A 26950-nucleotide genomic window follows, 5' to 3' on the forward strand; every position below is an offset into this window, starting at 1 on the left:
GAAAGGTAACGGCGTTTTTGGTTAGTGTTGAACAGCATAAAAAAGGATAAATCTGAAGCCACTATAACTAAGTATATAACAATATTGGGAATATTTTTTTTGGTTTTAATTTGAGAACATGGTGTATTGTCCCCTTCTACCCTATTAAATTTTTTATAAGAAATTTTTTTGGAATATTTTACCAAATTTTGTTAGAAAATATATATATTTTTTATTTATTTTTTTATACATTTTTCTGTAAAAGAAATATTTTATAATTAAGAAAATTTTATCGGAAATATTTTATAAAAAAAAAAACATTTTATGAAAATCTTTCTATAAAAACTTCTATAAAACAGAACATTTTTTTGAAAGATTTCTATAAAACAAAACAATTTATGGAGATTTTCCTACAAAAGAAAAAATTTAGTATAAAAGAAAATAAAAAAATATGTAAATTTTTGTTAATTAAAAATTTTTGTCAAAAAATTCTATGAAATAGGAAATTTTTTTTTAAAATATCTATAAAAGAAAAAAATGTATCTAAAATTTAAAAAAAAATTTTAATAATAATATATGAAAAGTTTTCTGTAAAAGACAACCTTTTTCAAATATTTTCTATAAGAAGATTATAATAATCTTCATTCAGTATTTTATAAAACATTTTGTGTAACAATTTTCTATAAAAGAGAAAATTTTATGGAAAGAATACACAAGAAGCTATATTATAGTAAATTTTCTATAAACAAGAAAATTATTATCCGTAGTTAATCTATTTAGCAATTGGAGATTTTGTGAAAAGATTAATATGTAAATTTTAACAATTGGCATAAGTTTTTGTTAAAATTTCATACTTTTTTATAATAATTTCTATTTATATACCCAGTAAAAACTTGGTAGTGACTTGCAAATGTAGCCACTTACCTCTTTACTAACTTTTCAATGACTTTTACATATCGTTTATAAAATTACTTTAACAAAATCATTTTTATAATGCGGAATAATTCATTAGATAAAATATAGATGTACGAATTGCATTGAACGAATTACATTGAACGATATTAAAATAATGACTTAAAATACTGTTGTGTAAGTAAATTTTAACTTTTTAACCCTTAAGCAGGTAATTAAAGTTTTTGCTGGGTATGTTTCGGTTTGCAACATAAAATTACTGTATAACGATGAAAACAATTGTGGGCGATAGAAACAATTGCCATCGTTCCTTGTGGATTTTTATTGGCATTTGTTCAGTTAAAATAATAATAAAAAAGAAGTTACATACTTGTCATGTTTTCAAGAGCAGACATTGAAATGTTTTATTTAACGTTTTCTTTTTTTTTACAATGATGACAAAAAATATAAATGTATAAATTACATTTAAGAGGACCTTTAAAAATATTTATATTTCTAAAGGGTGGTAAATTGAAAATGAATTGAATAAAATTTTATAGATAATTTGGATATTTTCTAGACGAATACAAATATTTTATTTATTGTTTTCATTTATATAAATTTATACTACTATAGCTTGCAAAAGTCCTTACGATCTGGAAATTATTATTGTTTTAACATGTAAATAGTTGCACTGTTAAATCCAAGTAATGACTTATGTATGTAATCATGGTAATTACATTATGCAATAGTTCAATTGTTTAAGCATGAGATTTCTTTAATTAAAATGTTTTTTTTTTTTACTAATTAACTAAACATTTCATTAAGCAATATGCTTGTTTCGTTTGCCCAAGATTTATTTTATTGTGTTGTATTTTATTAATTAAAATACCAAAGAAACAAAAGATAGAATTGTCTTTATCTTTATAAACCCAGTAGCTGTCGTTTTTTTGTTGTTTTGTGTGCTAGTAATACTACCAACATTCTAATGTTTTGCTTAAATGTTTAAACACTTAAGGAGAGAGTGGGCGGGTGTTAAGACAAACAAACAGAACTCAAAACAATTCATTTGAGTTCAAAACAATATACAAACTCGCACAATGGCAAACAAATAATAATGATAATTGTGTCTGTCATCAGTTGATGATGAGATGTCAGTCGTTATTATTTATATGAAAGAACATTTGTATTATTTGCTGTTGTATTTTTATTTTTTGACAACATTCCAATAATAATTGCCCGTATACTCAAAAAGATACTTATAAACAATATAAGCATAAGTTTTGTATTCAAATACGTACAGACAAAAATAACATATGTAAATTATTATAATTAGACACTATTTCCAAAAGAATTATAACTTTGTAATGACTACTACTTACCGCCTTCATTACCTATAAGTCATTCACTTCTTAATGAATAAAGGAAGCTGAAACTTTTTTTTAATAATTTTATTACATTTTAAGCGATTAGCATCCAAATAATATAATTGATGAAATTCTTAAAAGATCTGGAGTTTATGTTTGGAAATGGTGCAGCTACTGTTATTTAAAAAAAATCGAAAAACAATGAAGTTTGTTTGTTGTTAACTGTTTACTGTAAGATAATATGAAAATGTATAGTATAAACTAACACTAAAACAACAATAGTTATTATAACAACAACAACAACATCGTCATCACCACCTTTTGAAGAAAAAAAAAAAAGAACTCTGTTGTCATTGCTACAGCAACATTTATTACTTATAAAAGTAATACTCAAACTATAGTCATATTTAAACATAATTTTACGAGGTTAGTATAAAAAGTTCTTAAAAAAGTTATGCAAAAATAAGGCATATTATTATATGGTGGTGAGTTTTGCTAACACAATATCCTATTGTATACCTTTTTTAAATATGATCATATTATGATCCAAAGTAATCATATTCTGGAGTAAAATAATCATATTTTGATTAAAAATAATCATACTATGACACCACATAATACATTTTTTTTGAATCATAATATGGTTACTTTGAATCGAACTACGAACCTTTATATGGTAAATCTCAAATATAATTTAACCGCTTTAAACCATAATATGATTACTTTCAATCATTAAATGATTCCTTCATAACATATTGCGATCGTGTACGATTACAGTTTTAATATAATTTTATACTATGAAATTATGATTAATAACAAAACTAATATGATGAAATATTATAACTATATTTTATCATAATATGATATATTTGATAATGTTTTGACTACAACCAAAAATCATATGAGTATGTTGTTTATAGATTATAATTACCACATGCGTAATTTCTCATTTTTTAAATTAACAACTTTTTAAACTAGCTTGCACAATTCGCATCAAAAGTATTTATATTTCAGTAATTGGTTTCTTATAAAAATATTTTGTCAGAACTTTCCAGTCTTTCTTTTCTTACCTTAAACATATCACCTTTTTATAAATCAATTTCTTGGAATAATAATATGCCCTTCAAGAAACTTTTTACTCCATTCTCACAATTACTATTACAAGAATGATGTCTACATCTTTTGACATCTATGTACATATGCATGTTATTTTTGTTGCCATTAAGACCTTAAGGGCTTCATGTCAAAAGTTAAATTCGTATTTTTTTTGTTATTGGATGTTTGTCTTTTTTAATTTTGTAGATTTATAAACATGTAACAACACTTTGATGAAAATTATTAAAGTTATTTTCATTATGATATCTTCAATATATTTTTAGTTATTTATTATGATATTATGAATTTATTAATCTCATAGTATCACTACATTTTCGCTGTCTTAAAAATGAAACAATCTATAATATAAGTAAATGTTGACAATATTTGCATCCCAAAAGTCATTTCGGAAGAAATTATGCATTACTTGTTTCCGAAAATGTTTGTTGTTACATTTATTATTGCAATAAAACTATTTTTTTATTGTTAAGTATATCAATAACTTGTTGTCATTGCTCGTAGTCATTTATTTTAAATAATTATCTTTTTCAAATCAATGACTCACTTGAGTTTCCATTAAGAAAGTAAGTAAAATAAACAAATGACAAACAGACACTTCGCGCCACTCTATATTCTTAATTTGCATTTATTTTCTTTGTTTTTTTTTCTTCATTTAAGTATTTTATTGAAACAGACATTAAGCTAAGACCAGAGAAAACAATGCAAAAGAAAAAAATTGTGTACAATTTACTATTAAATTTTAATTTCTTTTTGCACTATTAATTTCTTGTAAAATTTGTTTTTGTAATCTTACACTCTACGATAAGGTAATCAATATTTACAATAAAAGTGTGAAAATAAATAAATTTTAATACTAATGTAATTAAGAATTAAACAAACAAATACTTTAATGCAAAAGGTAATACGAGGTAACAAAGAGTAGCAAAGATCTTATAGAACCGTTTAAGCTTATAGATAACGAAATTAAAACCTCTACTGACACATTGTCATTGTTTGTTGATATCATGGGTAGCTAGTTTTGAAATTTTTATAGACTTCTTCAGTTTGAAAATATTCAAAACTTTTTAATCTAATAATTTCTTAAATTTTTTATTTTAAAATTTAAATCTTTTTTAATTAACTTAATTTTTATTGTTTATTTATGATGTAACTAACCTTAAGTAAAAAACATTATTTGCTTTCTTTTCTTCATAAGTTTAATACTTTTATCCTTAAAGTGCCCCTTTAGGCTTATTATCTTTCAATCTTTGAATTATTTGTTTCATTTTTGTTGGTTTTATATTGAAGAAGGGTGTTTGTTTGTTGAAGTAAAATTTCCAATGATTGAATCCGCAAGTGTTCATTTGTTTTTTATTTATGAGGTTAAGTGCAACATGTAACAACATGTTGAAGTAGGTGAAAGCAATCCGAGCTAGCAACTATCTATTTATGTATCTATTTATCTATCTATCTATCTATCTATCTATCTATCTATCTATCTATCTATCTATCTATCTATCTATCTATCTATCTATCTATCTATCTATCTATCTATCTATCTATCTATCTATCTGTCTATCTATCTATCTATCTATCTATCTATCTATCTATCTATCTATCTATCTATCTATCTATCTATCTATCTATCTGTTCTTGATGTAACATATGAATCATTTATTTAATTTATTTAACCGCTTTTTGTCAATTTCGTTTAACATTAAAATAAACTATAATTTTGAATTCTGTTTCTCTCAGTTAGAATTCCACAATGTTATAAACAAAATAAAAGTTGTTGTAGCTCCTTAAGCAAATTGATTAAATAAATAACATTATTAACGCCTACAAGAAACTGAAATGTATCTCAATGTTGGTTGTTGTTGTGTTAAACATTAAATACACCTGCTTCAAATGGAAATCCTTATAATCGTCATTGGCTTAAGTAAACAATACTGCCATCATTAAAAGCACCAACCACCTCGTTGTTTGTCTCCTTTACTAAAGGCCCCTTGTTGTTTTCAACATGTTTTGCAAAAGAAATTTGTTGGGTTTGTGGTCTGACGTCATGGTGTCTTAGCCATCTTTACTTGACTTAATTAACCTTCATACAAGTAATTAATTTAAATTGTATTAAAAAAATGTTTTTTTTACAATAATGAATGTTGTTATTCCATGTATTTTTACGTGTAAATGGTTTTAAAAGACATGTTTCTAAACAACATGATATAAAACAATAGAATTTAAATAACATGGCTAACACGCCTTAAACTCTTTAAACTAAAGTTTAAAGTTGAAAATATGGAAAAAGTAAGTAAAAGGGTGGACATTGTAGGTGGGGTATGAAAGTTTATATTTGTGTTTACTGACTTTATCGTCGATTTTCAATCTATGTATGTACAATTGAAAACTACGCACAGGAAGTATGATAAAACAAGGAAAAACAAATTAATTAATTTCAATTTTGTTTTCAAGTTTTTTTTTCCTGTTTTACCCCTTCCTGGTTAGACATAACATGTAGTAGTAAAACATGAGTTGGTTTTTTATATTATTTTACCATAATTGTTATTGAATTTTAACTTGACCCTTTCTGTTATAGTCATATATTCTTCATGTGTTTGTGTATTTTTCTTCTTTTTCTATTTTAGTCCAACTGGCTCTACTTTGCGTTCACCATTTCAAATAAAGGATTACTTATTGTCACCGGGTACCTGTAAATGTGGTCTACCATGTCCATTGCAACCAGAATATTTCTTCGATTTCAATGTTCAGGTAAGTGTTTATATATTCATTTTTTTCTGTTTCCATTTAATTTTATTAACATTTTTATGATTGGGATATTTTTTTTTCCTTGTTATGGCTGAATATTGGAAATTAAATTTTAATTGGATTTCTTTTCTAAATCCTTTAGGTTTTATTATGTAATGAAATGTTATTATTTCTTATACTTGTAAGTCATAGTGGTATGAGTATAATAGAAAATGGGTAAAGTTTGCTTCAAGTTTTGAAAAAAGAAATAGGCATTTGAATGAAATCAGAGTTGGAAATGATTATAATAAATTTAGGAAAATATCAAAAAAACTCAACTGTATTTAAACTCTACTATATTTAATCAGATTTACATATATTTATAAAATAGATTCCGATATTATTTCTGACAGATATTGGTGTAAATTCTCTTAGAATTTTAAAAACCTCTATCACGAAGTTGTAAATCCAAATGTCTGTTTTAGGGAACTTAACAAATAAAAGTTTTTAATACAATACCAACTCTTCCATAAATTCTAAATAAATTAAAAAGCATACTTTTGTTCTGACCAACTTATGGTACTACTTAAGAAATCATGGATTTAAATAAAGGAATTATATTAATATTATATGTTAAAAGGTAAAAACTTTTTAGTTTAATTTCCCCCTTTTTGAAAACAACCACAAATCCCAGATGTACATGTTGTTTGTCGCTAAATTACATATAGAATTCAATCAGATTAATGTTGGTTAATTGTGTCGTCAATACAAAGTTATGCAATCAACATGCAATAGGAAAAAAACTATAAAAAATACTTACTATATAACATGAAATATTTATTGCAATTGGAAATAGATAATGAGCAAAGCTGGTACACTGAAAAAAATATTTTTTTTAAATATAAAATGAGTTGCAAACATGATCTTGTTGACATACCTCCAAAACAATGCATATTTATGTACTCAGAGAAAATAATGTACTCGAGAAAAATAAAAAATAATATTTTTTTCTCAAAGGTCCAGATTTTAACGGAAAAAATGTTTTGCTTAATTAACAAACGTAGTAAACTAAAGGATTGTTCTTATAGTAAACATTTTGACAACGGATATAATTTAGATTTCGATGGGGTGTATTTCACTGTTCTATCGATACTAGAATGGAATGAATTTCTCTGAAATTACTTGTTCCCGATACACGTATATTCTTGGGTAACACAAGTCTTTCTTTGAGAACACACTTATTTGTGGGAGATTGGCTACTCACTCTATTTTGCTTCTAACAACCTATTTTTCTAGTTCCAACACAATGTTTCGCATAAGTGGGAGTCATCTCCTGAGTGCTGGTCCAATAAAAAAACTCAAAGTTTCTCTCAGTGTTTAAGTTTTCTCTTCTAAAAACGTAAACACTTTTGCCATTATTATATGGAAGGGAGAATAATTGTAAAAGAATTAATGTCATTATATATAACTATTATTTTTCCTTTAGATTCTTATACTATACTTATTTTGTTTTAATTTGCTTTGATTTTACTTTTTCGCAATATACTCCCAGCTGTTTTGATACTAGTCAATGTATCCCTATTTAATAGTACATTTAAAACCATTAATTTTTAATCATATTCAAAGTTAAAAACCTACTTCCGATTTTAACTTTGAATCGATTCTTTGATTACCTAATATGTTAATATGTACGAAGTTTATTGGTTCTACGTAATCTAAAGTAGAGACAATAACAAGTTTTTGTATTGAATTTTAGGATGTAGTTTTTTAATCAATTTACTATCGGAGTGAAAACCCTACTTCCGCTTTTAACTTAAATCCGATTCAATGCAAAGTGTATATTGATTACTTAATATAGCTCAGGTAAACAATTAGGAAGTTAACTCCCACTTTATTGTCTCTACGTAATCTAAAGTAGAGGCAATAAACTTGATTTTGTATTGAACTTTAGAAAGTGATTACTAAGTCTAACAGAAGTAATGAAATGTCAATTTACAATTGAAGTGTAGTGATGATATTCACCTCCAACTAATGGGCAGTTTTGTAATCTTACAAACATACCTACAAATATAGAAAAATCCATATATGATTTGATATGTATTGAATTGGAAATGTTAAAAAAGACACAGTAAAAAACATACCTAAAAAACGATTGTATCTATGCATCCTTATATGAAAACGAAAATCTTGGTATCTGTTCGGTTTTATAACAGAAGAGGGAATGGAAGGAAAAAATGTTTGCAAAACTTCTACTATCTACAAACAACTAACTATCCAATGAATGCCATTTGTTATTAAAACTGAAAACTTTTTCTATTCGAACCTAAAGGTAAAAGAGCTGCAAAATGTTTTTTTCTTTCCACCAAGTTCTTCTTTTACTGTCAATGATTTATTTGAACATTGTCTTAATACTTGCAACATGTATATATATGTAGCATATAGGAATGAAAGTACATGTGTGTGTATGTTTTAAATATGATCATGATCCATGCAGCAGGTGCTTTTTGAAGCGTGTTTATTTTAATTGATGAGGGATTTGTTTGTTTTCTTTCATTTGGTCTTTCATCTACTTCTTTTAGCTTTAAAAATTCTTTGTAATTTGTTTTTTAAAAGTATAGACATATTTTGAACATAAAAAATTAAATAATTTTTTTTTGTACTCTTTTGCATGTTTGATTGTCGGCTTTACTTTGCTGACGCTAAAAAAAATAATAATAATGAAAGCAAACGAAAAAAACAGCAACTAAATAATTATAATTGCACCTGGGAGGATTATTTATTGTTATAATTGGAGTTTACCTTCTTTGGTAGAAGCAACTAACCAAACTACTGAGTCGTGGTTTTTCTTTCAAAAGTTCCTCTTCAGTATTCTTGTTCATACAGTAGTTTTCTGAAAATGTTTTTATTGTAGCTTTTTATATATTTACGTAATTAACTAGCTTTAATAGAACAAAAGTATAGTGAAATAATAATTTTTTTTTTTTTTTTTTTTTTTTTTTTTTTTTTTGAAAAAAAAGAGTTAATGATTTTAATGGAATGACAAAGAACGCACAACAGCCTTATAATTTAACAATTACATATTTCATTGTAGCACTAATAAGGAATAATTTAATAGTTAAAGTATTAATTAAACTCCTTTAGAAGTGTCTTAATGAGAGAAAATTATATAAATTTAAGGCATTAAGACAAACTTTAATAAGTTAGTCAATTTGGCGGCAACATATGAAAAGTTTTCTGACAAAAATATTCAATTTCGAAAATTTCCTTAAAATTTTGCTAAAAATTCTTTGAAGAGAAAATGTTCTATATGAAGAACATTTTTAAAAGCATGGCCACAATATGTCATGGGACTAGAGTCCCATTTCATGCCTATCTTTGGTTCTCCTCAGAGCGATGCTTCTATCTTAATTTTCGATGAAGGGTTTAATAATTACTTAAGTCTGTCAGTCACCGGTAGCTTCTTGCTCAGGAAAATTAGATTTTTGTATTCGATTCGGTTAAGATGATGCCCAGAGGTTGAGCCCAGCTTAAGACCGTGTTCAGAGCAGTTTCGGTCATTCTACACAAGTAATCCTTTCCCCCTAGAAGTATTACAACATCATCCGAATAGCAAAGAAGGTCTAAGTTCTTATTCGGCTAGGGCACGAAAAAGGACTTACCCAGAGTAAAATGCCACCCTACTGTTACCGTGAAATAGCTTTTGTTTATTGAACATCTCACAGCTTATCCACGTAGTTAATCCAGTTACGGAGCAGACTGTTAAAATAAACAGGTCTAAGGATTTAGTATCTAAGAATTCTTCTGTATAGTAAATAACTTCATTTAACGCTTTTTCGACCAATTGTTGCCTTATGTAGGAATACCACAGTTATCGGGTATTAATGTATCAATGTATCAGACTTCACTTCCCTACTAGCGATTAAATTTTTTTATCTAGTTACAAAAGTGGAAAGGGGACCCGAAGCCCATTGGAAAAGATTGCAAACATTTGTTTATTTCTTGTAGGGAACTAAAACCATTTGATTTTTTTGTATAAAGTACGTTATGACGCATATTCCAAAAAAAAGTGTGGTCCACGGTACACCCTAACATAATACAACCTTTAAGATATTCCGATTACAACTGACATTACTTTAAGTTAAAAAAACTCTATATGAATATTTATACTCCTGTAATTTATCTTCTTGACTAAATAATATTTCTTTCTCAGTATCATCATAATTATAATTACATTCTTTATGCTAAGACTTGTCAATTAAAAAAATTTAGTGTATAAAATCAAAAGAAGAAAAAAAAAACAAATAACCCTACAAATGAATAATTTAATGTTGATATAGAATCCAGAATTCATGACAAAAAATAAAACTCGTATCAAACTCGTTGAGGGACAGGATATACGCGTTTTACATTTTTGTTTGTTCAATAACTACAAGTATGAATTTATGGGAATCCAACCATGTACAAGAGGATAAATGGGAATGATGGCAGTGGTTATAGTTACAGTATGTGTATCTATATATGTAAGAGTAGTGTCTACATAAATTTTATCTTATGATGGGCTTATAATCATTAAAAATCCAAGTGTTGTGTTCAAGTTATGATGGCTAAGGGAATTACGCATTAAAAGGTAATAAAATTCTTTTTTATAACCGAGCATCATTTAAAAGCATTACGGATGCATAAAGAATATTTCAAACGACAATTGAATAGGGTAACATAGCATTAATGAACGTATATGATTTATCATTAACACTTTCAAAAGAATTAAAAATTTTCCAAGGAAAAAAATTGTGCTTTAGATTTTTGCGAGGAACTGATTTTTAAACATCTCATGCAAAAATAGCTCTTGATCGAGACACGTTAATGTACTGAACACAAGAAAAATATATAATATTGTTGTGGAAGGGTCTTCAGTTTCAGAAATTCACAGTGATTGTGAATTTCGATCTCAGCACAATATGTAAAACAAATTCTGAGGAAAATTTCTCAAAAATTTTCTACAGAAAAAATTTAAAAAAAATCTGTAATGGAATAATTTTGACAGACATTTTTCCAAAGAGAAAATTGTATAGAAAGTGTAATTTAGGAAGCAAATTCTATATCGTCAAAAGACAAATTTATTGGCATTGCTTTTATTCGATTTAATCTCAGTATAGTCACGGCCCTTTAGTTTTTATTAAACCTTTGCTACAATAAGATAATAATAACAAAAAAATAATATTAAAAAATTTTACACATAAAAATCAGTTAAACCAGTTTGTCAACCAGTTGAGAGAAAAAAGTATCTTTTTTCGCTTCAATTCATGCTACAAAAACATGTATAAAACATTCTCTTCTGTTGTACAAGTAAACGAACTACGCATAATTTTTAGTTGTTGCTTGCTGCTGTCTTTTCTTTAAAACAAACTTGCAACATAAAGTTGGTTGTTGTAGCTGTTGTTGACTGTGTATATAAGTAATATGTTGTTGGCTCTATTTAGAAAGGGGGAAAAAGCGCGTTTTGCTTGTAGTTTTGAACGATCGATACAAATATACAATTTGTATTTTTCAACAACGTGCAACACACACTCTTCATGTTTTTGTGGTAACAACTAACTGCTTGATGCTTTAGTATGTTTTTTCTGTTTGTTTGCTGTTGCTTTGTACCGGACCTATCCCTAAGTCGTTATGATGAGGAACCCTGATTTAGTTTTATGTGAGTCTTTATTGTCTTTTAAAAAGCTTGTTTTTGCTTTGAGTATAAACAATTTTTTTCACATTTTGGAAGGATTGTTTGTTGTTTGTGTGGCTGTTGCCTGCAAATGTGATCGTTCATTAGTTCGTTGCTTCATTTCATTGACAATTTGTTAGTTTAACATAAATTGTATTGGATTGAAGAAGAGCAATGTGTTTAAGACTTTTTGTTTTGCTTTTTTTTTGAAATGAGTGGCAGGCAGTCAGGCAGCCTGTTAACCAGGTTAGGTTGCTGCGTGCCTTCTGTTGTTTGATTCACATTTTTTGTTGCTGTTGTTTATTTACAAGGACTACTGCCTTTATAATGACTTGTTTTAAGCGTTGACAAAACATAAATAAATTTTAAAATTTTTTCTTTATTTTCCTTTGTAATCCATACCTTTTTTATTGTGTTGTTTGGGAGCTTTGATTGAAATGTAGTATAGTTTTGTATTTTTGTTTGTCTGTCTCTATCTGTGTTGTAAGTAGTTTGTTTTTGTGTTTTTTTAGGTTGCATATATGGGTGTTGAGATAATTAAAAATTGCAAAACACAAAAGAAATCATGTTATTTTAAAAGTTGTTATTATTTTATTATTCCTTTTGTGGGCTTAAAGTTTGAATATCATCTTGTCTTGTGGTTTAATAAATTAAGACTTTTTATATGGACAATTTATTTATCTTATAATATTTATAGGTTCTGCAAAGTGACCATAAATTCTTATATATGTTGGAAAAAAGTTCATTATAAAAAATCTATATAAATACCCAGCAAAAATCAGATGAAGTACTTCCAAAAGAATACCATTTATTACTACTTCAAAAGAAACACAATGTGATGTTTATTGACGTCCAAAGAAGAGAATTAGAGAATCCATTATTTATGTTGATATTGAGAGAAACTAGTTGTATTCTATAATATTAATATTTCACTTTCTAATAACTTCCAAAAACTTCCAGAACATAAAAATTCTGAGAATAGCTTCAGATGTAGAAAATTTGAAATTACGTTAAAATGTCATCCCTCCTATGACAAGCCAGAATTAAAATCATAACTTCTTCAGTACTTTCATATAGTAAGTTATACTTCTTTTTCGCTTCATTGGAAGTTCTTTTTTTGCTGGGTAAAAGTGTATTGAATAGAAAATATTCGAAATAATTTTCGAAATAAATTTATGTAAATTTTCTTAAAAATTAAAATTTTATCGATAATGCACAATAAATTGAACATTTTTTTAACAAGAAAATTTTATCCAAAATTTTATAAGAATTTTCCAAAAATCGGAAATACTATAGAAAATAACGGAAAAATATTCTATAAAACGAAATCTTTTAGAAATTTTTCTTTAAAAAGAAATATGTATAAAGTTTTCTATAAGATTAAAAAAAGAATTCTATAAAAAGAAAATTTCTAGAAATTTTTCTAAAAAAAGAAAATTTTTCTAAGAGAAAAATTTTTCCAAAAAAAAAAAAAAAAAAAACAACAAAAAATTACTTATTAAAATTTTGTGCAAAAGGTAAATTTAAAAAAAAAATAGATAAGGAACATTTCTAGAAAATTTTCATTAAAGGAAAAATTTCTTGACAAATTTATGAAAAAAAATTTCTATAATGTTTTCTATAAAATGAAAATTCAAGAATGTTTTCTTTAAAAAATTTCTGTAACTTTTATTTTAAAAAAAAAAACTTTCTATAAAAATTACATTTCTAAAAAATATCTTTAAAAATAAATTTTTTAAAAATCTTCTATATAAAACAAAAGTTTCTGGAAAATATTCTATAAAAGAAAACTTTTTTAAAAAAGAAAATTTCTATAATGTTTTCTATAAAATGAAAATTCTAAAAATTTTTCTATTAAATGAAAATTAAAAAAAATTCTATAATAATTAAATTTCGAAAAAAAAATTCTATCAAAAAATTTCTATAAAAAGAAAATTTTAAAAAAATTTTTCTATAAAAAGAAAATTTTCAGATTTTTTTAAAAAGAAAACTTTTTATATAAGGAAATTTCGAAAAAAAATATATGAAGCTGATTTCTAAAAAAAATTCTAAAAAGAAAATAAAAAAAGAAAATTTCAAAAAAATTTCTGTAAAAAGATAATTTCTAGAAAATATTCTATAAATAGAAGTTTTTAGAAAATGTTCCATGCAAAGAAATTGCTAAAAAAATACTATAAAAAGGCAATTTTTAAAATTTTTGTATATTAAAACAATTCATAATTTTTTATCAACGCTTAAGTGTTAACCGGATATTGAAAAATGTGGCCCTTAATAATCTGTATTGTGTTTAGTTGTTAAATATAATTTTAGAATTTAAATAACAATAATTTTATACTTAATAAATAATAAATTCATTTAAATTAATTTTCATATTGTTTACAAATTATTTAATTTTACAATTACCACAAAACACGCTATATTTAATAACAATAACAAAAATCGTAATAATAATGAAAAATATATTAGACCTAATGTTGCGTTAATATATAAACTACAGTCTATATTAAAAAACGCCTAACAATAAGTTTAAGGAAATAAATTCACGGTCTTTATAATACAAATGCTAAAAGATAACAATTTCTGGGCTTTTATTATATAAAAAACGAGTTGTTACTTTCGTATTGTTAATAAATGGTAAACGATTAAGAATCTAACTAAGCGTATAACTAAAACAATATATTTTATTTAACACTATTTATCTAGTAAACATTCTGACATGTCTGTTACTCTCTCTCGGCGACTGTCTGTTTAACCAACAAATAACAAAACCAGGAAAAAGCTAAAAACAAAATTAAACACCCACCCTTTTGAAAGTCGGTAGTATTGCTGCTCTAACATAGGTTTAGGCTGAATTACATACATATGTATGAATATATGTTTGTATGTTTATAACAGCAACGGCAACAATACTGTCATTAATTACAATCACAATCCACGTGTTAGCTGCCGTTTTAATTAAAATAATCATTGTCTCTTAGTAAAGCAAAAAAAGTGGGAAAAATTGTTTGTTGAAACATTTACTACACCGGCAACATTTACAAAACCGGCAACTGACGTTTTGTAGTACATTTATACATACATATTTATAACTCAAAATTGTGTTGCTTAAAAAACAGTTTTAAAAAATTGCACATGCGCCATTGCGTAACTAAACACCGTTTATTTATTAGTTAAACTAACACTGTATCAAACCACATCACACTTACTTACATACATACCTTACAATTAATACATTCATGAATAAGTAGCATGTGAATGGTTAAATGACAGTCATAGAAAAATGTTTGTTATTTCTCAAATAGTTAAATTTTTCTTCACTGTACAGTTTTCTTAAGATGACGATATCAAAAAGAAACAAAATTATTTAAATTATTTACAAAGATTTTTAAATGTATTTAAACTATAAAATTGTAGACGGGTATGGCGGATCATATGATATCCTACATCTGTTATGAATATATTTTAAAAATTATTTATTTTTTATGAAAAAAATCTTAAATTTGATTTTTACTTTAATTCTTTAAAAATAAATTTCTAAAAGTGGGTTTTATGTAGCTTAGGGTTATATATCAGCCGATCCTTACAAAATTTGGAGGAGAACTTTAATTAATAGTTTATCCCCGTATTCATGAATATATTAATCACTTATTTAAGGTTTATTACGCACTTTTTTCATACAAAATTCCTACTTCGATAACTTTCCTAAAAAAAAAAGATAATAGTATATTTGTCGTAGTTATCAGTTATGATGAACAAATAGGGTAAAACAGTGCACCGACATTTTCAATAAGCTTCGCCTTGAGCGACCAATACAAGCTGATTCGAAATTATCGGCGTCGCAACAATTTTTGGACGGCGCCTTATTTTAAAAAATAACAGCGCCTTCTAAATTGTCAGCTCAATTTAACTTTTTTTTAGAAATTGGACGTGTAAGGATTTGTTATATTGCGAAATAGTCTGTTATAAAGAATCCAGATTTTTCTGAAAAATGGTCATAATTACAGTTATTTTTGTAAAAGAGTAAAAATTTTATGAAAAGTAAAAATTTTCAATTTGCATTAAAAATTAAAATTAGTGACAAGTCCGTCCATTAAATTATTATTTGAAATACTTTTGCGATTCCAACCTTCATCAGCCGCTACGTTTAAGCCGAGTTTATTTAAGACGTCTCGGCTGGTATCTCTGCCGGACAGACAGACAGACAGACAGACAGGCATACGGACGGACAGACATGTGAAATTTTGTATAAAAAATCATGTTCGATTATGTTTATTTCTTAGAAAAAGTGAAAACTTACCAAGTTTGAGAAATATAGGATTAAAATGAAGATCATTCCTCCATTTAGCTAAAATCATGATAAAATTATCAACTTTCAGTTGGTGGCTTTTTTGCCTATTAAAAACCTTTTTTGTTAACATTTACTCTTAAGTGTATTAACACTGTTTCTTCAAAGGTACTTGTATTAATAACAACAAAGTGCAACATTTACAATAACTTATCGTAGCAATTTGTAAAAATGTCAACTTTGTCTCTATTTTATATATTTTGGATAACAAACAACTATAGACATTAAGTTACGAATACATAGTAAACTTGCAACTCGCATATACACTAACTCAAAACAAAAGACAAGTTATAAGGAAAACCTGGCTAGAATAAAATATTATAACTCATAGAAAAGATACACATACAAAATATACACTAGATATTTGCTTTTACATACAATTTGGGGGTATTTAAATTATATGTAAATGTGCAGACACCTTCTTTCCAACTCATTACATATGCTCACATAAATACCAACTAAATAAGTACTTACTCAAAGCAACATTAGCAAGCAGTATGTTAATGTGTATATACATACATTTGTTTGTATGTAAGTATTTATTCTTTGTTTGTAGATACTTCAAGTTGTATGTAAGTATGTTATTTATACATGTAATATAACAATCTAAACAAAGCGAACTTGTTAACCCAAACACCTTTTTTTGTGTTATATTTTTTGCTATTTGAAGAAACTATCTAAAAACCGTAAATTCTCAATATGGTTCTAGCAACAAAACAAATGACGACAACAATAATAAACGAATTTACATAAATTTTCAACTTGAGTGTATGCAAGTCATTTATTATACCCTATGACTTTTTGTTTGTGTGTAAGTTTGTCGCCTTAAAATGAAATAGTAAAGAAACGGCAAAAAAGTACTAAATATTATAAGTAATCACGAATTATTTAACATAAGATAAAACAAACCGAAAACTATAAAAACATACAACATACACAGTAAGACAACAAATAATATGCTTAAGCAAATTTAAACAAATTTGTTGTACATATTTAATTTTCTTATATTGTCTTTATTTTTTTTTTTTTTTTGAAGACAAGTTTTCCACATACATACAGATTTTAAGTTTTAGCTGAAAAAAAAACTATAAAATTTTTCTTTGTTTTAGTTTAATGTTTGTTTATTAATTAGAGTTTTAGTATTCATTAGTTTTCTTTTGTTTGCTAACCAACCAGACTTTTAATAAGTTAGAGGATAAATTTCTCTAAATAAATAAACAAACAAACAAATAATCAACCTGTCTGCCAGAGAGTTACGGTCCATTGACTCTGAAGTGTTAGTTCTGTAAAGTTATTAAATATTTTCTTATTTTTTGTTAAAAGAAAGTTAGAAATATTTGACAAAAGCTTTTTAATGTAAACACTTTATTATTCCCATAGCTTTACATTTAAAATATGCAATTTATCTTATATGAAAGCTTTTTATTGTATAATATATGAGCTTTGTGAAAATCCTGTTTATAGTACATTTTTCTTTATAAAAAAATGTGTAGCTGTATCTAAAGTTGAAGATATTTTTTCAGTAAAATGTGATAAAATCCTGTTGGAGTAAAAATACGTCTTTTTGAAAAGCTTTTTTAGTAAATAGCTTTATTCTCGTTATGTCCGAAAGATCTTCAAAGTTTTTTTTTTTTATTAAAAAATGTTTTAATAGTGTAGAAAATATTTGTTGTAGAAAAGCTTTATGAATTTTTTTTTAAGAAAATGCTATAATTTTTTTATTCTTGTCTTTTTAGACTGAAAAGCATTCTTTATATATAATTGCATTTTTTGTAAAAAATTGTATCTTTATGAAAATTAATATTTAGTAAGCATCTAATAATTAAACGAGTGCGTATTATACATCAAAAATAATCCAATCTTATGTTTACGAAAGAAAATCATAACAATTTTGTCGTTATATTTATGACAATTTCGTTCATTATATGAAATGTTATTATAAAAAAGTGTATTTAATTGAGAGAAAAAACGACGTTAATAAAAAAGTTAGATTCACGAAAAAGCGTTTTCTTACTCAATTAAGCTTGTTTAGTGTAGATCTTTATGTAATGAGAACTATCGTTGGTAAATATTTGAACAAAAATTTTATATCTTAAAGAGATTTTTGTAAGAAGCTCAATTTTTAAGTGAGAAATTTGTGTATTATTATAAATCCTTTTTAGTAACGAACTTGTTTGTTTAAATGTTTTTAATTTAAAAATTTTATTTTGTAGAACAGTTTTTAGAGTTAATATAATTGTCCATAAAATATGAATTTTTCCAAAAAAAAAAAAAAAAATCTTTTAAAATTTTGAATTACTCAAAAAGGTTTTTTCTGCAGGGACCTTAATATAAGGAAAAGGTATTATCAAAATATTATTATAATGTATACCCAGCTAAAAGTATGTATATGGATGGAATCAGAATCAATTTTTTTTAACAATCTTCATCTTTCTTTGTGACCCTGTAATAATTTTTAACATTGGCATGGGCAATTTTTAGGACCAAGACTGTTAAAAATCGGATCATTATTTCATTTAGGTCCCATACAACTGAAGCCCCCGAGAAGAGCTTTTGAACTCATCATTATGTAAAATTACTTTTTATACATGTTATGATGACCACGACAGCGTAACGATTGGTCTTCATTTGATCCTACCTATCATACAAAGTCCTTGTCAAAAAAATCTCTTAAACAACACAAAATACTAATATTGCATTAAAATTCAGAACAATTAATATTAGATAAATATAAGGGTAATTTCTTGTCAAGGAACCCGACATTAAATATAGATATCTTCTGATTTTGTTGAAAAATAATTTTTTTGATACATTAAAAAATAGCTATTTGAACATCTTTGAAAAATGTTTACTAGGACACCCTCTAAGAGCGGAATTTCTAGACCCACACCGGTGAAAATTTGTGTCTGACCTACTATCCAATAAGCAGCAAAAAAAGAACTTCCAAAGAAGCGAAAAAGAAGTAGAATTTACTCCATGGAAGTACTGAAAAAGACTTGAAGAAGTTATGATTTGATCTCAGGCTTGTTCTTTTAATTTGATTCCAAATTCACTACTTGGTAAAATCTATCCACTAAATTTTATTGGGATGGGTTCATAACTGGTATAGGGTATCATATAGTTGGCCATTCTTGATTATACCTTTTTATTTGTTATGTTTCTAATATTTTTCAACTCTACCTTTCTACCAATCACATTTAACAAAGCTCTACAAAATACGCCATTAATGTCAAAATTAATTTGTTTTCATTTCACATTATTATTTAAATTATATTTTATTTTCATTATTTATCTGAATATAATAATTTATTTAATTTCATTTAGTCTAAAGAATATTTTAATCTTTTGTTTTTTGTTGCATATCTTTTGTTGTATTTTCACGAGTGCATGCATGAAAACCATAAAAATAAATTTTTTAAATAAATTATTATCACGTTTATTGTTTTAAAATGTTGAAAATTGCACATCAAAATAAATTTACATTTAATTTTTGTATATTGCGAGAATTTGATTTTGAACACAATTTCAAAGCAAAAAGGAAACTATTAATTATTTTTTAACAAAACGGCATTATTTTTTTTTAATTAACATTAAATTTATTTTATTGGAATTTTTTAAATTTTATTGTGTTAAAACAAGTTTGTTGTACATACAGTTTGTTTTTAGAAAAATATAAAATTAAAAATATATTAAACAAATTGAAGTTAATTATATTTAATTGGATTTGATATGTATAATAGGTTCGAGTGGGTGGTTTAAAAAGTGTAAAATTTGCCATAATTTTGTTAATTAATTTTTAATTATGGAAATTTTCAATTGTTTATCAATTAGTTAATCAAGTATGATAGTCAATTTTATTTAATTATTTAAAAAATGGGCTTAAAAACAGCTTTACAGTTTTCTTTTATTAAAAAAAAAAAATTGTGTTATGCTTATGTTTGCTTAAAAATTTCATATCAAGATTTCCATAATTTACGAAACTCTTAAAATTTTAAAAGGTTTTCTATGCAACATTACGTTTATATGACAAACTCACACTACACACCAATTTGAAATTTTAATGTGGTTAACAGTGGTTGAAATGGAGTTAAAAATGTATTCTAAATTTAAAATAAAATCTACTTTGTTTTACTAAACAATAAATAAAGCTTGATTCATACTTGTGTTTACGGGCCTTATTATTAACTTTACTATACCTTTGTAGTCTATAATGTAAACAGTTTAATTTTTTTTGTTTTTTTTTCTCAAAATATTGATAGGTAATTTGTATAACCTATCGATATTGTAATTTTAATACTATGCTAACCACTGTGCTTCAATTTATGCATAAATACTTATATGCAATACATTTATTGTCTGCGTTTTTTCGTAGTCATACAAAACACTTTTAACATACTTGAAAAATCATTGTAAATTACGTCTGTCGGTCGGTCGGTCGGTCCGCCAGACAGCGATAGAAATCAATGACTTTTTTTCTTAGCACTCACTGCAACAGATCGTCTAAAGATTTTTTTTATTTTTTCTACAAAGAAGCTCATAACAGTGGGTGTGTGTTAAAAATACTTTTTTTATTAAGAAATAATTGTGAAAGTTTTACCAGATAAAGAAAAAATAAAATACTAATAGCTTAAAATGTTATTGACTGTGTTAAGTTTTTTTTTGTATTTTGTTAATTTCGTTGTTTATCTGTTGTGTATTGTCATGGCTGGTCATTGTGTGGCAATTAAAATATTTACGCTGAAAATATGTATATCTTAACAAAAAAGATGCATAAAGTCACTCAAAATATTTGTAAAATGCCAAGCCTATAATTAATGTTGAGATAAATCAATAAAGTAAGAAAAAGCGAAAAAATTTTATTTTTTATTAATCTAGTTATTATTTACATAGGGCTACAGTAGTGTGATCAAAATAAATTAAACAAATAAGACTGACATTGTTGGAACCTATACCAAGAACCTTAGGCTCTGGGACCTAATAGGGAAGTAAACAGATTTTTTTTGTAAATTTTAATCGTTACGCAGCAAAAACACACTCGCTTATAAAAAGGGAGTTATATAAGTACTTACTACTACTTAAAATTACTCAATGACTTAAAATGTATTTCGTAAGTAAAATTTTGCATTTTAACCGCTTACATGGTAATGAAAGTTTCCTCTGGGTAGTTAGTTAGTTTGTTTATTAGTTTTGCAACTTTTTAAAGATTTATCAAACTTAAAGATAAGCGAAGCAAAAAATCTTTAAATTTTCGTATTGAGTAATCTAGATAATTTTTGTTTTTTTGATTTGTAGCCAATTATCTAGAGAATCAAATCAATTATCTGAAGCATCTATCCATCGTCGATTTATATTTTTATGTAAAACTTTTCCTTACTTTTTTATAACAACTTTTTAATAGAGCACTGAGTAATCGGAAAGACTAATAAATATAAAAAATAACTGTAGACCCAGTTTAAAGCCCGGCAAAAACGGGTAAGCACATTTCTAACCAGTTATTTTTTTGAACCTCGTCGTATAAAAATAATTTATTATTCACCCCAAAATTAAGTACTTCCACATTGCTTCAATATTACTTGCCTGCCCACCGGATAACTTTACTTTACCTGGGAGTTAAACCAATTATCAAACTTCTAAAATGGTTTTATGTGTTTATACAATCGACACTCCTATTATATTGTCTTAAATCAGATTTTGTCGATTACTTTAAAATATATACACATATAAATGTTAAATTTCTTATCCCCAGAGTAATTTAACTTAAATTCACATTATTAAAAAATTTTTCTTAAATTGTTATATTTTTTGGCTAAACAACTTTACATTCGAATCGAAGCCATTTATGGCCTGTGGACGCAAAACAAAACAAATTATTTTTGCACACAAATATAATATGACTTTAAAAATTTAAAAGCTCAAAATTGTTATTTTACTTCTACTGACACCTGCATTTACTTTAGAGTTCTGCTAAACCTAACAAAATTTTTAAATGATGTTTAACTAATCTTAAACCAAATTTTGTTGTTGAGGATTAAATTTTAAGAATTTAAGAGTTCGTTCTTTTTCCATATTTATTTATTTTTGCATGTTTAACGCCAAAATCTTGTCGCTTTATTAAACCAGACGCTAAACGTATTATTTTTCTCAACTTCAATCAAGTCATGCCAAAGTTCCTTTGGAAAAAATGCAATTTTGTTTTTTGGTAAAATTGCGTAATAAATTTTATCTGCACAAAATATTTACAGTGAGTTATTTATTGATATTTATTTGAAAGATATAAAATAGACATTGAAGAGATAAATGCCAGAAAATTGACTGTGTATGTAGGTATTACGGATATTAGCATTTATTTAGATTGTAAAGTGTAGTATTGTAGTCTGTTTTATTAAGTCTATACGGAGTGGTGTTGGTCAGTTAAGATTGAATGTATTTGTATATTTTTAAATTTATAATTAGGCAATTATGTAAAGAGTTTAAGTGAACGTTGTTTAAACTGCCAAATAATATGGTTTAAATTTGTAAATATGATTGTTGTCGGTTGGTTTTGTTGTTAAATGTTGTATGACTAGTGGCAGGTTATAAATGTATACGATAATAAATACGAATATTGTTTATGTTGAGGTGTGTGAATATTTTTTTGACTGTATATTGATTTATAAAATCAAAGTAAATATTAATATAATGTTACAGATTTTTGTGTGCTACAAATTTGGTGTGTATTTCATTAGATCTGTAGCAGTTGGAGTTTTTTTGGCCTTCTGTGGGTTCTTATATTTCTCTAAAAGGTATTGTTATTTTAATTGAAAAGAAGTATTCTTTAACAAAACTATTAAATATGCATTTTAATAATAAATTGTAAATTTTTAAAGGTTACAGAATTTCATTTTAAAACATCTTTGCTTTATATCAATCACACAAAGAACTTTACGATAATTCTCTTAAACAAGTGAATTTTTGTGAAATTTAATTAAATGTACTATAAATAATGATATTTTAAGGGTTTAACAATTAAAATTTAAAAACATCTTCTATGTAAAGGATTTTTTTTTTAATGGAATTAAATGATATTTTGATTAAAAATATTTTAAAATGATTATTTTCTAAAAAAGAGAATTTTTCAAAATTTTCATTAAAAATAGAATTATTAATGAAAGACTTAAAAAAAAACGTTTTCTACAAAAAAGTTATTTTCAATTTTTATCATTTCTATAAAAAACAACTTTTTTAAGCTTTCTATAAAAATCCGACAAGTTCTATAAAAATATACTTTCTATAAAAGAAAAAAATTAAAAAAATGCAAAATTTTCTATAATAAAAGAAAAATTTTCAAAAAAAATCAAAAGATTTTTTCAAAAATACATTTTCTTTAAAAAAGTTATTTTCAAAAGTTTTTTTTATAAAAAAAGTATTTTTTAATAAAAAAACAATGATTTTTAAAGCTTTCCATAAAAAATTACTAAAATTTTCTATAAAAGAATAAGTAAAAAAAAATGCAAAATTTTCTTTAATTAGAGAAAAATTTATAAAAAAAATTTTAAAAACTTAAACTTAAATTTTTTTATTTTATTTGTTTCAATAGAATTTTTCGAACATTTTGCATAGAAAATGAAATTTTATGAAATTATTACTTAAATGAAAATTTTATTAAGTTTTTTTTTTTAATCTAAAATTGTTGTAAAAAATTTTCTTTAATTTTCTATAAAAATTCTTCTGAAATATAGAATTTTTCAAAAATATTTTTTAAAAATTTTTATAAAAAGTTTTTTGATAATTTTCTATAAAAACTGTGTTTTTCGAAAGTTTTTATTAAAAATATACTTTTTTGAAAGTTTGTAAAAGTAATTTTTTTAAATGTTATTTTTAAATCTTTTTCGAGAATAGAATTTTCATAAATTTCTATAAAATGAGTTTTTTAAATAGTTATTTTCTGAAAGTTTTGTGTAAAAGAATTGAGTTTTTTGAAACTTTCTAAAAAATAAGTTTTTTTTTTTTTTTTGTAAAAACTTTTCTTAAGAAACTACTTACATTTTGTGATTCTATGTTATTTTAAATGACTTCAAAAATATCTTAAAACACATTTAACGATGAAGCTATTATGAATTTGATGTTAAGAGAATAAGACAAATTAGGAAATATGTCAAAATTATCTTTTGAATAGTATCCTTTAATATTTGTTTAGGTTTTTATAGATTATTAGTTAAAAACAATTCTTAAAAGATATTTGTAAAAGACATTTTTGCATTTTTTTATCCTGGTAGAATAAATAAAAATACTATATTTCCCAAATCATCTTATTCTTTTGATGTCCAATTCAGCATTACCTAATAAGTAGAGGTATTTTAAAATATTTTTTTTAAAAATATACCTTTAAAAATTTTGAATTCTCTCACAAAATAAAGAACTGTGAAAGCAGTTTTACTTCATTTAGTCTCTAGCTTTAGACACGGTTTTATAACACGTGGTATCTATAAAGTTAAGTTTAATCAATTTAGAATATACATAATTAATTGATAAATATGCTTAAGCCTTAGAATAAATATATTAAAGATTTTAATAAAGTTATAAGTCGTCAAATTTTCTTTATCATCTATATTCACTGTAATAAAATGTTGTAACAAACCAAATAACAAAGAGCCGAGATAATTTTAAACGTTTTATTCATTTTCAAAATTTTACTGGTTTTTATTTAAACAAAAGAAAAAATCAATAAAAAATAAAACTTATTTAAATAAATGGACATCATAAAATGTAACGTATATATGCAGACAAAAAAAAATTTGCATAAAAATCAAATAAAACTTTGTCAATAAATATTTTAATTATTTTTTATGGTTTTCGTTGTTCTCTTACTGCTGAAAACAATAAGTTGTCGTTTAAGTTTTGCCACCTTTTTTTATTCAATATATTTTTTTACGAGTATAAGAATAAAATAATCATGCCACTAAAAGTGAGTTAAAATTGCCACAACAGCAGCAGTAGTAAATTATAATAATTATTTTATTGTTTCGTCATTTTGCTGCTTCTTTACGAAAACTATATGACTTCTTAAAAGTCATAACATCAAAAAACAGGGGGTCATTAAATATTATTACGGGCAATATCATTTCCATATGACAGCGATGGCATTGATCATTCCAATAAGTTTGATTTTTAAAAGACTTAAGAATCTTTAACAAGTTTTAATGTGTTTTTTGTTTAGGAAACTTTAACCAACATGTCTGGCATTTTAATATTGAACAACATCCCAGCAAAAACTTGATAATAACTTGCAATTATAACCACTTATCTATTAACATATAGAGGCTGCTTCATATCGTTCTGATTACATAGAAGTACTTTAATAACGACTTGAAAAATGTATTTTAAAACTTCTTTCTAATTCATTAGAAAGCTTTAGCGTGAAGATATTCGATTTTTCACACAATTTACATCGACTGATTTTTATATTTACTTGTAAGCGATTGTTCTATGAATTTGCCTCAAATAACATCATAATGTTAAAATAATGACTAAAAATGCATTTTGAATTGGTAATGAAAGTTTTTGCTGTGAATTTATTGGTTTCATTTTCTTAGTTTTTTTAATATTTTGTTTTCAATATTAATAATGTTGTAGAATTTTGTTGTCATTATAAGGATTTAACTCATATTTATAAACACAACCATTGATGATGGTGTCAAAAACAATTTAGTTGATAATGAAAAATGATCGAAACAGTTTTGTTTAAAGATCGAAAAAACAAACAGTAAGTCTGAGAACAGCGGCCGTTGGCAGCTACAATTCAATAAAAAGTTAAGTTTAAAGGAAACAACATTTAACAAACAACAGCAATAAATTAATGAGGTGTGTGTTTTTTTTTTGCATTATAATGCTCAATATAAAACGATTGAAGCTCAGTCACAAACTGTGAAAAAAAGGTGTGATTTGAAATTGATAATGTGAAATAATGAAAAATTAGCTACTAACTGCCAATTTGCCGGTTAAGCGATTTGTTCAGATATGAGTCACACAGACACAAAAGGTAGCGTTGATAGACAGTTTGTAAATAAATTATTTTAATGATTTAAATAATGATGTCGAGAATGTTTCGAAATAGTTTAAAATATTTCATTCTCGAGAAATTTTTTCAAAGTTTACTACAAAAAAACATTTTAAATTGCTACCGAAAATGGGCAGAATGGATATAGTGGGCGTGGCATTTTTCATATTAAGAAAATATTAATTCAGTATATCTGAGAAAATTTAGAGTCCTAAAATTTATCGGAGCCACTTTAGTCACAATATGAGAGGAGAGGGCAGCCGGGTGCATTGTACCTCCTATATAATTTAAATACAAAAATTAGTTTATGTTGGATACTACTTAGGTTAGAATCATAAAATTATACATGTTAACATTTTCGGCAATAAATTAGCGTACTACCAATATCTCCCCCTATTAGAACATTCCAAATAAATTAAATACAAAAATACGTTTGTGTGAAAACTGATATAACTAGATTCTTAAAATTTTATATGCATCTACATATTATGAGGAAAAAGGGCCACTTTCATCCAGGGGGGGTTGTTCTTAGAAGCCCCATATGAATTAAATAGAAAAATTCGTACGTGAGAAACTACATAGCTAGAATCTTCAAATTTGCTTATTTAGCTCCATTTTTGCAGTCGATGGCAGTAAGTACTTATCTCACTCCCTACTTTCAAACAAACATACTAAGCACTTGTCTTCAATGTCATCACCATGTTAAAGTTCTCAGACTAAAATAGAAGTCTAAAATTAAACACTTAAATAAATTATTGACATTTTCTAATGCTTTATAAAAGCAA

General features: G+C 25.4%; 1 protein-coding gene across 4 annotated transcripts in view; it reads left to right on the forward strand.

Annotated features, from left to right (window-relative positions):
• The window catches only part of LOC111676098 (flocculation protein FLO11), a 252972-nt gene that overhangs the window by 62618 nt on the left and 163404 nt on the right, over positions 1-26950 (forward strand). For all 4 annotated transcript variants that reach the window (XM_046950646.1, XM_046950648.1, XM_046950647.1 and 1 more), the window contains exon 3: positions 5975-6098. In XM_046950646.1, the coding sequence (XP_046806602.1) occupies positions 5975-6098 (124 nt within the window). The remainder of the gene's footprint in view (positions 1-5974; positions 6099-26950) is intronic.

The sequence above is a fragment of the Lucilia cuprina genome, chromosome 4 (genome assembly GCF_022045245.1).
Source record: "Lucilia cuprina isolate Lc7/37 chromosome 4, ASM2204524v1, whole genome shotgun sequence".
In the NCBI taxonomy this organism is placed as follows: Eukaryota; Metazoa; Arthropoda; class Insecta; order Diptera; family Calliphoridae; genus Lucilia; species Lucilia cuprina.